The sequence below is a fragment of the Pinus tabuliformis genome, chromosome 6, assembly GCF_031772625.1.
Source record: "Pinus tabuliformis cultivar Carrire ecotype Pingquan chromosome 6, CPIR1, whole genome shotgun sequence".
Taxonomy (NCBI): Eukaryota; Viridiplantae; Streptophyta; class Pinopsida; order Pinales; family Pinaceae; genus Pinus; species Pinus tabuliformis.
In genome coordinates, this window is record NC_142292.1 from 1,698,618,670 (window position 1) to 1,698,632,219 (window position 13,550).

General features: G+C 37.4%; 1 protein-coding gene across 1 annotated transcript; it reads right to left on the reverse strand.

Moving 5' to 3' along the window:
* Positions 1–1,135: 1,135 nt before the first annotated feature.
* On the reverse strand, positions 1,136–11,548 carry LOC149265520 (T-complex protein 1 subunit epsilon-like). Its single transcript, XM_089429505.1, has 3 exons — positions 11,469–11,548; positions 11,178–11,378; positions 1,136–1,302 (listed from the first exon to the last, which is right to left on the reverse strand). Exons 2-3 carry the CDS (start codon positions 11,374–11,376, stop codon positions 1,247–1,249), a joined length of 255 nt encoding a protein of 84 aa, XP_089285631.1. The 5' UTR covers positions 11,377–11,378; positions 11,469–11,548; the 3' UTR covers positions 1,136–1,246.
* Between the last annotated feature and the right edge of the window lie 2,002 nt (positions 11,549–13,550).

A 13,550-nucleotide genomic window follows, 5' to 3' on the forward strand; every position in this document is an offset into this window, starting at 1 on the left:
AATAGGATTCTGAGCTTGGCCACACTTGTGTATTTTTATTTTCAATAAATTGAAATTGGGATTCTCACTCTGAAAAGATATGAGGGAAAAATATAAACAATACTTGCAAATTGATAGATAAGATCGTTGTTTATCATATGGTAGTATTTAATGATAAAAGTCTGTGCTACAAAAAAACACTGCTTTGCATGAACGAAAGCAATGGCTACATAAGATTTTCCTAGATGATATCCTTTATCCCATTTGCACAGTCAGGTTTCTGTCAAGGTTTGCACCTGACACTTTCTCTCAGAGCTTAGAAGCACCAATGAGGATACTCTTCATACAGTTAATTAAAGTTTGCATTTGTTTTCTGGAATGCAAAGATGCGGGATATACACATGCACAATCCAAAGCTCCATTTCTGACTGTATCAAAAACTGCAAGAGAAGGTCCTACTCCATGAACAGAAGAGCATCCCATATAATCCTCTAAACCTATTGCCCTTTTCAATTCATACATTTCGTCCACCATGGGACCTTCAAATACAACAATAAGTGAAGTGCGAAGTGAAGATGATGGAGTTAAATAAGGATGTTGAATTGCTTGGCACATAAGGAAGTTGACATCACTCATGTCTGTGAAATGTTTTCGATTCCTCATAGATGTATCAAGTGCATTTGAGCATTGTCTGGCCAGCTCCAAAAAGTCCCCTGTTTCATTGATATGATGGGTATTCATAATAGCAGAATGGTAGAAACCTTTGTGCCCACAAGAAACCAAAATAAGGGTCAAGGGAAGCAATACAAATATTCACACAACTGATCAGAAGAAAATTAATAAAAAAATAAAGGGTATACAAATTGAGATATACTAATACTGTTTGTAGCTGATAGAACCACACACAATTTCTTTCTTACTGAATACAAGTGTATCTGTACAACATATATACCATGAACAACATGACTGCTCACACTAGAAAAACCCAGTTCATAGAGTGCAAGAAATCATGCCATAAATAAATCAAACCTACAGAAACCGATAACTGTAAATAAATACAAAAACATACTGTGAAAACTAGACAAAACTTTGAAGCAGCAGTGGTAATTCAAAATAAAATAAAGCAATGTGCAAATATGGAATTGGCAAAACCTTACCAACACTATGATCAGATAGGCTGCTGCCAACGAGGCTTCTGCAGTCAACCAGAGTTATGACAGAGTAATGCTCCCAGCGATTGCCAAGCTCCTTGAGAACGGAAGTGGCTTTAAGCCCAGCTGCTGTTAAAGCTCCACACATTGTTGTTCTTTCTGTCTTGCAAACCTGTGATGGAAATCCATCAACATCAAAAATGATACTCATGAAATCATAGAACTTATAGTTCATAATTTATAATGATATAACGTAGAGAACAAAACCTAGTGTGCATTTACTGGCATTAACAATGCACAAATGTAAGACCTCATGGACTATAAACTCTTTGTGGACAATAAACTCTATTAACATGGAAGATAATAGACTTTATGGCCTAGCTATCACTAGGCTATAGACCTTATGGACTTCCTATCCACAGTTACAGAACAATTCCTATCCTCTTCATTGACCTAGATACTAGGAAATAAACCTTATGGACTTCATATCCGCATAACATAATTCCTATCCTCCCCATATGACTTCTCTGACACTACTAAATCAAACAGTACACAGTATTGGATATTGACTTGCAGCAATGCTACAAAACTATCTATAAATCTATCAGTACAGATTATCAACTTACATTCTCAAGCTGAGCTGTCCTCTCTGAGCATAAGCACAGACGAACGATTTGCGAATGGCGAGGAGAATTAGGATCTTCAAATGGAAAATTGGCATGCCTCCTGGACCCCAAAGAATATCCCAATAAGTCAACCCCATGAGCCCAGAAGGGCTTGTTGGCCTGGCCTCTGGGAATTTCATCCTCTATAGCCATAAAATTTAGGTTTTCTTCATGATATCCATTCTTCTCTGTCTGAGAATTGGTTTCATATAAAGATCTATAAAGATATTAGAAATTTCTATAAAGATCTTAGAGGCTAGATCAGTGCGAAAGAGGGAGAGAGCCAACAAGTACCATGGATAGTGAGTAGGTTTCATATCTATAGTCTCTTTATTACAGGATGGTATAACATTACTAATCAGTGAGGCACATAGACCAGTGTACATGTTTCCACCAAGAAAGCTCATAACACAAAGACTAATCGCCCGGTTGGATTCTTCCCTGCACCTGCTTTGGCTGGATCGAATCCCTATATCGGGAGTAGTGCCAGCGGGGAGGTGGGCCAGCATCTAGCTAGTCCAAATCATCCATCCAGGCACATCAATCTCAATTTTATGTTTGAAGTGACAAGCAGGCCCCTGACTTATAAAGGGTTCATTCATGCGCTCGTTCTCGCTTATTGATCGGATTACCTTATGGATGCTCGACACCTTGATGAGGTCTGACCTGGATCGGATGCCCAGCTATATCGGATGGGCAGCGAGATGAGGGATGTTTCTGCTCAAGCATTGATTGACTAAGCCAGTTTTTTCCTACAGGATTCCAATCGGGGCCAACAGGATAGATAGATTGGGCTGATTCCATCCATAGGTTCAGATTAGTGCGTCACCCTACTTACTATTATTAGGCGACCCCTATTCTTATTTGAGCTCTTCCAACCTTTTCACAATGGCAAGCAATTACCGAATCCACAATGGCTGGCAAGAGCGCCCCCAACTTATTCCTATAGCTATGGCCAGATCTTCCAATCACCTGGGAAAGCCGAACAAAAGAAAGTGAGGGGCCCTACCGCTCTAGGAGCAATCAGCCAGCACACTGGTGCTCCACCTACTGGCCAAATTAGATATAAAAGGAGGACGTTAATACCAGTTCCCCATTCATCCTAGAATTTAGATCTTTTGACCGGGAATAAGAATCTCGCTTGACCAATCTTGCACATAAAGACTCGTTACGTAACGTATCCTCTCTCTTGCGACCGAAAGGAGCTAAGGAACCAGTCACTAAGATGGGTGGGGTTCATGAAAGCAGTAAAAGGAGCTAAAGAGGGATCTCCTAGTGTCCAAACAGGACTAACTGCTTAAAGACTGGGATCTGCTAATGACATATTTCTCACCCGGGGTCTCAGGATCAGCATGAAAATATTGAAACCATATTCCACAGAAGTGAGATCTTGAAACCATCCAGCATTCTCTCCCAAGTTCCCAGCATTTGGGAGATGAAGGTTGGTATTTCAAGTCCTTCACTTTCATACCTCCGATGAGTGGATTATCCAGAACGAGGTTTCGAGAAAGGCAAGCAAAAAAGAAAATCAGAGTGTTTTCTGTATTCGGTAGCATCTGAAGTTTTGGTCTCCAACAAGCTAATCACTCCCACTAGAAAGCCATAATGAAATTTCCATATGTGATCTATATGTTTCTACTCTCAACATCTGCATTGCACTCCTTATAAACCATCTCCTAAAGCCACTGTATCAATGCATACTAAGCTCACCAGAAATCTTTCTAATAATGACCATAGCTCCTGTAGGGATGGTATCGCCATAATGCATGCCACAGCAGTAACACACTAAAGCCTACTAAAAGAGAAAGCTTGGATTGTGGTGTGACTCCCTAGCATATGTGTTATACAATAATCCACCTCTAGCCCTCTAAGTAGCTCTATAATGTATCTCTCCTCGCATCAGTGCCAAAATATGTCGCAGAGAAGCAATGTAGGTTGATGCCATTCATTCAAACCGACTTTGTTGTAGAGGAACGTGTCAGTCAACCTGTGTGTTAATGTTATACATATTGCAGAGGAACAAAGTCTTATACATCGTGAGCCATATGAACTGTGTAGAGCCAAGAGCCATCGGTAATAGAATTGGCAGTAACAACATACCAAGCAGCTTTGCTACTGCTGTTCAATGAAGCTACGAAGATGAGTTGTGTAGAAATTAAATTAAATCTCTGAGATATTTTCTGGAAGAGAATCATCAATACCTGAACAAAATAATGCATCATTACTCTCCATAAGATTTGGCTTATCTAATGGATCACTAAAGTCCAGTACCAAACAAAGAATTCAAGCAAGAAGACATATCAAGGCCTTCTGTAAGCATAGGCATCTTCAATGGAGCACCCATGTTAGAAGGTTCCTGGTTGCTAGCCACTGTGTCTACTTTCACAAGTTGTATATTTTCTCCAACTTTGAATTCTTGTGTCTCTTCAGCTCCATTCTGTACAGATTGTTCTTCCTGGTCATCCTTACTACCATACTTGAAACAAGTCATTCATACTACTGAAATGGAGCAGCCCCGCTGCTAGATAAAGCTCAAACTTCATGAAGATATTCTTACTGTTATTCAAAACTTTTTGCAGGGTTATGATTTGAAACCCTGCTTCGACTGAAACCCCAAGTGTAGAAGATAGTTTTGATTTTGAAATGCTAATAGTACAGACAGTGGATGTCAACAATATCACTGACTGCCAGAACAATCTGCCCATGCATACACTCTTCCTTGATTATGATATTGAAGATAGGCAAAGGAGGTAATACCAATGAGATAGATCAATGCTTCAGAGAATGAAGATCGGTGGATACTCCTTGACTTGTTATGGAGATTGAAGACACAGTAAAAGTCTGACATTCCTTAGAAGTGAAGTCAGATGATCTTTGGTATCATCGATATTTGTTCCTTTCACTTCTTCATAGGCACCTTACTAGCTAGTTCCAGTGAGAAGTATCAGTGAGTTCTGAGGGAGCAACATATATTTTCTTACTATTCCAACTATATGCCCTAGACTTGAATCTAAACAGCGAATTGTCAACAATGGTGTCTTGTAACTTAAAAAAAAAACTCAACAGTGCCTTGTGTATCTTAAATTCAACAAGTTTATTTATGCTGATCTCTGTAAGATTACAGTCTTCATTAGGAGTTCTTTCCATGGTCATATAAGATGATGCCATTTGATGCTATTGGTTAGATTACATATAAACATCGAATTATCAACAATGGTGTCTTATCACTTAAAAAATACTCAACGGTGCCTTATGGATCTTAAACTCAACATGTTTATTTATGCTGGTCTCTGTAAGATTACAGTCTTCATTAGGAGTTATTTCCATGGTCATATAGGATGACGCCATTTGATGCTATTGGTTAGATTACATATATATGGAGTATCGATTCCATATTAACTATGCATCAGTGCCAAAATATGTCGCAGAGAAGCAATGTAGATTGATGCCATTCATTCAAACTGACTTTGTTGTATAAGAATGTGCCAGTCGACCTATGTGTTAATGTTATACATACTGCAGAGGAACAAAGTCTTATACATCGTGAGCCATATGAACTATGTAGAGCCAAGAGCCATCGGTAATAGAATTGGCAGTAACAACATACCAAGCAGCTCTGCTACTGCTGTTCAATGAAGCTACGAAGATGAGCTGTGTAGAAATTAAATCTCAACTAAATTTGGAAGATGAAGATCTTATTCAACTTCTGTATTTAGTTTCATGTGGCAAGATCGAGATTCTTCTAAAGGAACCTAGCACTGCAACAATATCTACAAGTGATAATTTTGAATTCAATCCTCCCTTTTCGCACAAGTTGAAAAATATTAAGATTCCACTTACAGATATGAATGCAAATGAGAGGAATAGAGTGATTGAAAATGTAAAAGAAGACAGACATTTCTGAATAGATTCAACAATAGTTCTCATCATGAAGGCTAGAAAAATCTTACCTCAGCAACAACTATTGAGTGAGTGTGTTGAACAGTTCCAAAGCACATTCAAGCCCGAACTTAAAGCAATAAAATCCAGAATTCAGGACATCTCAAAGGAGTACCTGGAACGTGACAATGAAAATAGTAATTTATTGAGATATATAGCCTAATATCGCTGATTGAGATGCAAGTCGAAAACAAATCTGTAATGAAACATATGGTTAATTTTGTTTTATTTTAGAGAAATAAAACATATCACAGATTGGATTTTCCATGTGAGTTCGACTGACTAACATAGAAATACTCTGTTTTGCAATAGAGGATGAAGAAGTTTTCCAGGTCAGCTAATCAGTCACCTAGTTCTACCTTAAAGAGGAGGGACTTAGATAATGCACGGTTTTTGTGCCACAACTCATCAGAGGAGAGAACACTGCTCGACTCATGCTACTGTTCCTTAAATTTTGTTTTATGTTTTAGACAGGGAGTTCCATCCCTTCGTCTACAAGGAAATAACATAAAGTGGCAATGGATCGATATAGAAGTTAAAATTATTTGGATCTAAAGGAGTGGTGGTTTTATCCACTACTCCAGCTAGTGCCTAAAAAATATAAAATTTGGGTTTGGTGGTTGTGAATTCCATTGTCACTGAAGGTAGGTATAGCCTAATTTTGGTGTCCACCAGAAACCTATCAATTACTTTGGCTATACCCTCTTTACCCTTCCTTTCATTACACCAATCTTACAAATAGCATGCACTTTCAGAACCTAGTCAAAGAGCCCCCAACTCCAATGGTTTTTCAGACTGGTTATGATTTGAAACCCTGCTTCGTCTGAAACCCCAAGTGTAGAAGATAGTTTTGATTTTGAAATGCTAATAGTATTGACAGTGGATGTCAACAATATCACTGACTGCCAGAACAATCTGCCCATGCATATGCTCTTCCTTGATTATGATATTGAAGATAGGCAAAGGAAATTATACCAATGAGATAGATCAATGCTTCAGAGAATGAAGATCGGTGGATACTCCTGGACTTATTATGGAGATTGAAGACACAACAAAAGTCTGACATTCCTTAGAAGTGAAGTCAGATGATCTTTGGTATCATAGAGATTTGTTCCTTTCACTTCTTGATAGTCACCTTACTAGCTAGTGCCAGTGAGAAGTATCAGTGAGTTCTGAGGGAGCAACATATATTTTCTTACTATGCCAACTATATGCCCTAGACTTGAATCTAAACAGCGAATTGTCAACAATGGTGTCTTGTAACTTAAAAAAAAAACTCAACAGTGCCTTGTGGATCTTAAATTCAACAAGTTTATTTATGCTGGTCTCTGTAAGATTACAGTCTTCATTAGGGGTTCTTTCCATGGTCATATAAGATGATGCCATTTGATGCTATTGGTTAGATTACATATAAACATCGAATTCTCAACAATGGTGTCTTGTCACTTAAAAAATACTCAACGGTGCCTTATGTATCTTAAAATCAACATGTTTATTTATGCTGGTCTCTGTAAGATTACAGTCTTCATTAGGAGTTATTTCCATGGTCATATAAGATGATGCCATTTTGACGCTATTGGTTAGATTACATATATATGGAGTATCGATTCCATATTAACTATGCATCAATGCCAAAATATGTCGCAGAGAAGCAATGCAGATTGATGCCATTCAGTCAAACTGACTTTGTTGTAGAGGAACGTGTCAGTCGACCTGTGTGTTAATGTTATACATAATGCAGAGGAACAAAGTCTTATACATCGTGAGCCATATGAACTGTGTAGAGCCAAGAGCCATCGGTAATAGATTTGGCAGTAACAACATACCAAGCAGCTCTGCTATTGCTGTTCAATGAAGCTACGAAGCTGAGCTGTGTAGAAATTAAATCTCAACTAAATTTGGAAGATGAAGATCTTATTATGAGGCCGAATTGACTGGGTTTGGCTGAGCTCATTTGGAGGAGATTTTTGTTGGTTTGACTAGCATTAACTTTCTGGTTACAACATCTTGTTAACTTTTGTTTGGCTGGACTGTTTTGACAGTGATTGGGCAAGTAATTTTGTATGATGTACTCTCTCTCTCTCTCTCTCTGTGCTGAACTTTTGAAGAATAATAAGAAGATTTGATCAAAGGGTTTTCCCCACATTGGGGTTTTTCTCTAGCATCCGCCAAATATTGTGCCCTCTTGTCTTGACTTGTCTTATTCTTATTGTTTATGTTCTATCTGCAAATACTCTCAATATTTATGTGATTGCTAATCTGGAAATTTATATTGGGCTAATAAGGAAAATTGACGTAAATTGCTCTAAAGCATAAGAACATACCATTGTTATCTAAAATTAACAATCATTCTATAATTAGCATGATTAAAATGTAGAAAAATGTTATGGAGTGTCCAAGTAGTGTAGAACAGAGAAGCAAGAAAAAATACCACAAGACAACCATAGGGTTGATAGAACCATGTTTAGGCACATTAGATATTGCTTGGTGACAGAGTCTTACACCTTTGAAAGGAATATTTGTTTCCCTACATTTCTATTGAACAAATACAAACCTGAATATGTTCTAAGGACTATCATGGAGGGAGTCGAGATGACCCACAGGACCCATAGCTGAATACACAAGGGGATTTCAATGCTGGAAATCCTGTTTATAGCATAGTAGCAAGATTTGGTCATATTGCTCTTTATTATATGGAAATTCGGCAACAGTACAAAATTCAGTATGTTTTCACTGCAATGCAGATACAGAACAGTTCACTTACCTTATAATGTCTTTGATACCCATCAACATATAAGCCCCAAAAAAACAGAGCAAAAACCTCAAAAAAATAAAAATAACAGTAAGAAAACACTTAAAAATAAACTACATTGCAAAATTTTCAAAGAATAAATTGCTTTTTCTGGTTTTAGTGTGTTCTGAGGATGAAATTCTTCTAAAATATGGAACAAAACGCTTATTTTCATACTGAGAAATATAGATTTCCATATTGGAACCATGCTGCATTTCTTTATTAGGTATTTTCCATACTGAGTTGTATTTGAATACATATTCGGATTCAAATTTTGCTACTATGGTTTATAGCCATTCCTAGTTACACGTATGCTGAAATCAGGGAGGTCAAGGTAATCAGATAAATTGTCACAACAATTATGAACAAGAGGCAACCTTCCTTGAAATTCTTGAACCTCCAGTAATCAGAAAAATTGTCACAACAATTATGAACAAGAGGCAACCTTCCTTAAAATTCTTGAACCCCCTACCCTTGCCTGGATTTGCTCACGGCGCCAATCAGTCCTCATGTACATGTACATCAAAATATTTATTATATAATTAACTATAAATTTGTTAACATTAAAAGGACAAATAGATCCTCTGTTCATGTAGAGATGCTCACTGACGACCATGTTGACAATGGCGATGAGAGGGAGAAACTGTCGTGATATCCAATCTTCAATATGCATATTTTAGATAATAAAGACTGACCTACTAAGTTAACCAAGTAGCCGTTATACAAAGTACACATAAATGAAGCTCAAAGCTAAGAGATTTTTTTTCTCACTTTCTTTGCTTCCCACACAAACTATTACTCGATTTCAATTTTTCTTATTAGATTCCAAAATTTAATGAAATTATCTGGCTGGGAGCATTGTTGCAGTGCATGGCTTTTATCCACTATCTCCACTACAAATTTTGAAATGACAACAAAAAATCCATTAAGACCGGAATCTCCCCACAACAGTGAAAGCAGAGTTCATTATTCAAGAACAAAGTAAAGCGAACCAAATACTCTAAGAGCAGGACATGCATGAGTCCTCTAGACCCAGATCCACTAGATTGATTGCATCATTTTTTCAGCTGGATGAAGCATCGATGACCCGGTAGATGCACCAGTCATGAGCAAAAATAACAGACGATCAGTGATTCAGAAGCACCCTTACCAAGCACAGTTGAGATCATCCAGATAATCCACAAGGCCATCTAGGTATGCTATCTTACAAAAGCTATAATTCTCAGCTTATATCTGTAGACACTAGACGGACACCCATCACCAGGGTTCTCCCTTCCACACGTAACCCGTCAAACTTTGCAGTCCGATGAGCTTCAATAAAGTTTGCCAGGATAGAATCCAGCCTGGTTTATGGCCCTGCATACCTCTCCTTTGATGCTTAGATAAATTAGGACTTATTTATTTTCTAGGCTTCTGCTATTAGTCTCGTCTTCATTTTATTAGGTTTATCTGTTATTATAACCCTTGAAAATCTGATAAGGAAATCCAAGAGATGCTTCTCCATATTTGTGAATGGCATTATTCATAAAACTGTTGACATAGACTAGTGCACCTAAATCTGGGGGATTTAAACTGGTTACCTACTAACACATAACCAGAACCAACCAGATGCTCATCTTCATTGTATCAGGTTTATCTGTTATTATAACCCTTGAAAATCTGATAAGGAAATCCAAGAGATGCTTCTCCATATTTGTGAATGGCATTCTTCGTAAAACTGTTGACATAGACTAGTGCACCTAAATCTGGGGGATTTAAACTGGTTACCTACTAACACGCAACCAGAACTAGCCATATGCTCGTCTTCATTGTATCAGGTTTATCTGTTATTATAACCCTTGAAAATATGATAAGGAAATCCAAGAGATGCTTCTCCATATTTGTGAATGGCATTCTTCGTAAAACTGTTGACATAGACTAGTGCACCTAAATCTGGGGGATTTAAACTGGTTACCTACTAACACGTAACCAGAACCAGCCAGATGCTCAACAACATTGGCTACAAACAATTGAGATAATCACCCCTTTGTTATTTTATCATTCGTCATTCTGTTAAATCTGAAATCTTATTTGTAGTCTCTCCTTTTCAGCGAATACCTTTAAGCACTCTAGCATCAATATATAGTTTTAGTCCCATTAACCTAATGTCCTTTCATCATTTGTGGACATTTATATAATTTATTTATTTATTCCGAAATTCTTCTTAAAATTATTATTTCCATTTCTTTATGAACCTTCTGCTGTCGAGCAATTGGTGTTATTTTGAGCAAAATAATTTGTAAACGAAGTTTCTTGGTTAGTGAAAAGCCCGCCAAAAGTACCTCTACGCCAAGTAGATCCCTGGAAAGTGTCTATCTCTCAATGTTAGTGACATCTCAACGCATTCACCCATTCGGGAGCTTTCGTAGGCAGTCAGCGTCGTATGTAGAGCATCTAGCTCGGGGGCCTCACAGTTTGTGAGGAAGAGTAAGCAGATCGCAGAGTATTTGCTTATTTCACTCCTTTCGGAAAACCTATAAATTTTTTAAAGTAACTGCTACTTACGAATCATAAGTTTTTTAAAATAAATTCTACTTAGTTTCAGATTTTTAGATTTTTAAGGGGTTTTACCGACCCAGAAATAGAGATTCAATAAATGGAAGAGAAGCTTACTGATGGTGACATCGTCGTCGGGGCTCTGGAGCATCTTGTCCATTCCCTTGGGGCCGAGTGAGGTGCAGAGGATTCTCACAACGGACCTGGCGGCCGCAATGTTGGCCTTCTGAGCATCTAAGCCTCTGATTCGGGTCTTCTGCTCCTGCTCCTTTATTATGATAAATGGCCTCCCGTACTCATCAAATGCCAGCGCCATCCCTGCAAACAGTAACAGATTGCAGCACAGAGATTAAAACCTAAACATACAAGAGTGGCTGCTAAAAACACACTGGATTTTGAACCAGAAACCTGAAATGCGTGTACTCCTCTCTGTGTGGAAGACTGAATGTGCGGGTGGAAATCCATTGAAGTTAAAAATGGAACATACCTTGGCGTTGTCAATGGACTGAAGAACCGATCGTGGGGTTCGAGTGTCTACTACTGGTGAACCCTAATTCGCAAATCTCTGCAATCTCGTTTTCGCTCCCGCCCTGCGAAAAAAGAACAGATCCTCCTTCTTGTTCTAGAACGTAAACGAAGTTTGGGTTGGGAGGGGTTTTGTAAAGAAAAGTAAAGCTTTACCTTTTTCAAAAATGCTAATTTCATAGTGAAAAACAGTAAATACATTTTTTTATTTTCACATCACTAGTTAAGTAGCTATATAATGTTTTTGGTTCTTGGTTAGGTTGGAAAATATTTATAATAATATAATTTTATGGTTGTTGTTTAAGTTTATTAGGTGTTATTAAAACAATAAATACATTTTTTTTATTTTCACATCACTAAAGAAGTAACTATATAATGTTTTTGGTTATTGGTTAGGTTATAAAATATTTATAATAATAATAATATAATTTTATGGTTGTTGTTTAAGTTTATTAGGTGTAATTTTTTTTAATTTCAATTTAATAATTTTTAAATGGAAAAATATGATTTTAATTTGGTTGTATTGAAAATATTTATATGTTTTTACATATAAGGTGGGTGCAAACAAAGGAGAATATATAGTAAGTCTATTTAATAGTTAATAACAAGTGTTAATTTCTTAAAATTATATGATAAATTTGAAAGGAGTAGGGTATGTATCTTTTTTCGGGTGAAATATATTAAAATTATTGTGTGAATGGGGTTGTAAGACCCTATATTTTCATCCTGGGAAAATATAGTCCTCTCTTAGCCACTTGCATAGTTTAGATTGTCATAAGAAAAGTAGGTACATTGTCTTAAGATGTAAACATTTCATTTTAAGCAGTGTCATAATGTGTTTTCAGCGAAGCATTAAAAGATGGAATGAGCATGCACATTTGGGATGCTAGTGTTATATTCAGCGTGAGGCATGATTGCACGTCTAAGAAGACTCTAACAAGGGTTGCAGAGGAGAGGTTGGGGGATTGTAGTCTCACTTAGAAGTGTATACAAGCAAGTTAAGCCCTATGAGAAGTTGTGAAACAAAATTAAGGGATTTGACAAGTTGCACGAAGGCAACTTAGTAGTGGTACTAAGTGAGCAATCCTTGATTCAACTTGATACTCTCTCCTTGGCACTACCACTTTGTAAGATGGAGAAGAAATGTGAAATAGATGTGCAACCCACTAAAGAAGTTGAAGGTTGTTGTAATGTATATCGGTGGTTATGTCATGATGTGAAAGGAAGTGTTGGAACTTGGAAGGTGACCATTAGAGTAGATTTACCATGGAGTGCAAGGAGGTGCAAGGATCTGATAAGGAGGGAACTACAAAAATCTAACAAGTAGGCCATATTGGGTTAGGATATTACTATTTTGGGACATCCAAAGTTGAAGGTGCATTTTATGGAGGTGCAGTCGAAGTGCTTGGGTGCGTGCCACAGCGTAAGGGTATCTAGGACTTTTAGTGTGTGTTAGTGGTGTTAGTGCATTGTGTTTGATCAACACTAGCTAGAATGTGTTCCATGAAGGAAAAAATCCCACAAATTTGGGATGACTTAACCATTTGGCATTTAAGGTGTGTTATGTCCTAGTTTTGAGGAGACAATTAGAACCATCTTAGAGTGTGATGGGTTGTGCCATGGACTTAGGTCCACTTATATGGGTTGAGGTGTAAAGGTACCGTGTGAGTTGAGGAAAATGATTACAATGCTTACCTATATAAAGTGTTTATGATATAAGATTAATAAGTTTTTGTTAGAGAATGGAAGAGGAGGATAAGAAAAGAGAGGCATTAAGGTTTTTTGTAAATCAATCAAAAGGAATGAACTTGTTAATCTTATTAGCAAGATTGTTCAAGTTGTCTCTTCAATATGAGTGAATTTTGGCTAGGACTAGGGAGTTAAGCATTGATTGGGTACTCTGGAAATCCAAGACCTAACATATCCAAGCTAGTCCATTAAATAGATTCATCTTGGGCAAGGGTT

Bases quoted from the DNA above. Each gene is read 5' to 3' on its own strand.
- LOC149265520 (XM_089429505.1), bottom strand. From the start codon at position 11,376: ATGGCGCTGGCATTTGATGAGTACGGGAGGCCATTTATCATAATAAAG. The intron at 1,303-11,177 runs GTAAGCTTCTCT...TTTCCATCACAG, and splicing joins CGACGACGATGTCACCATCA to GTTTGCAAGACAGAAAGAAC.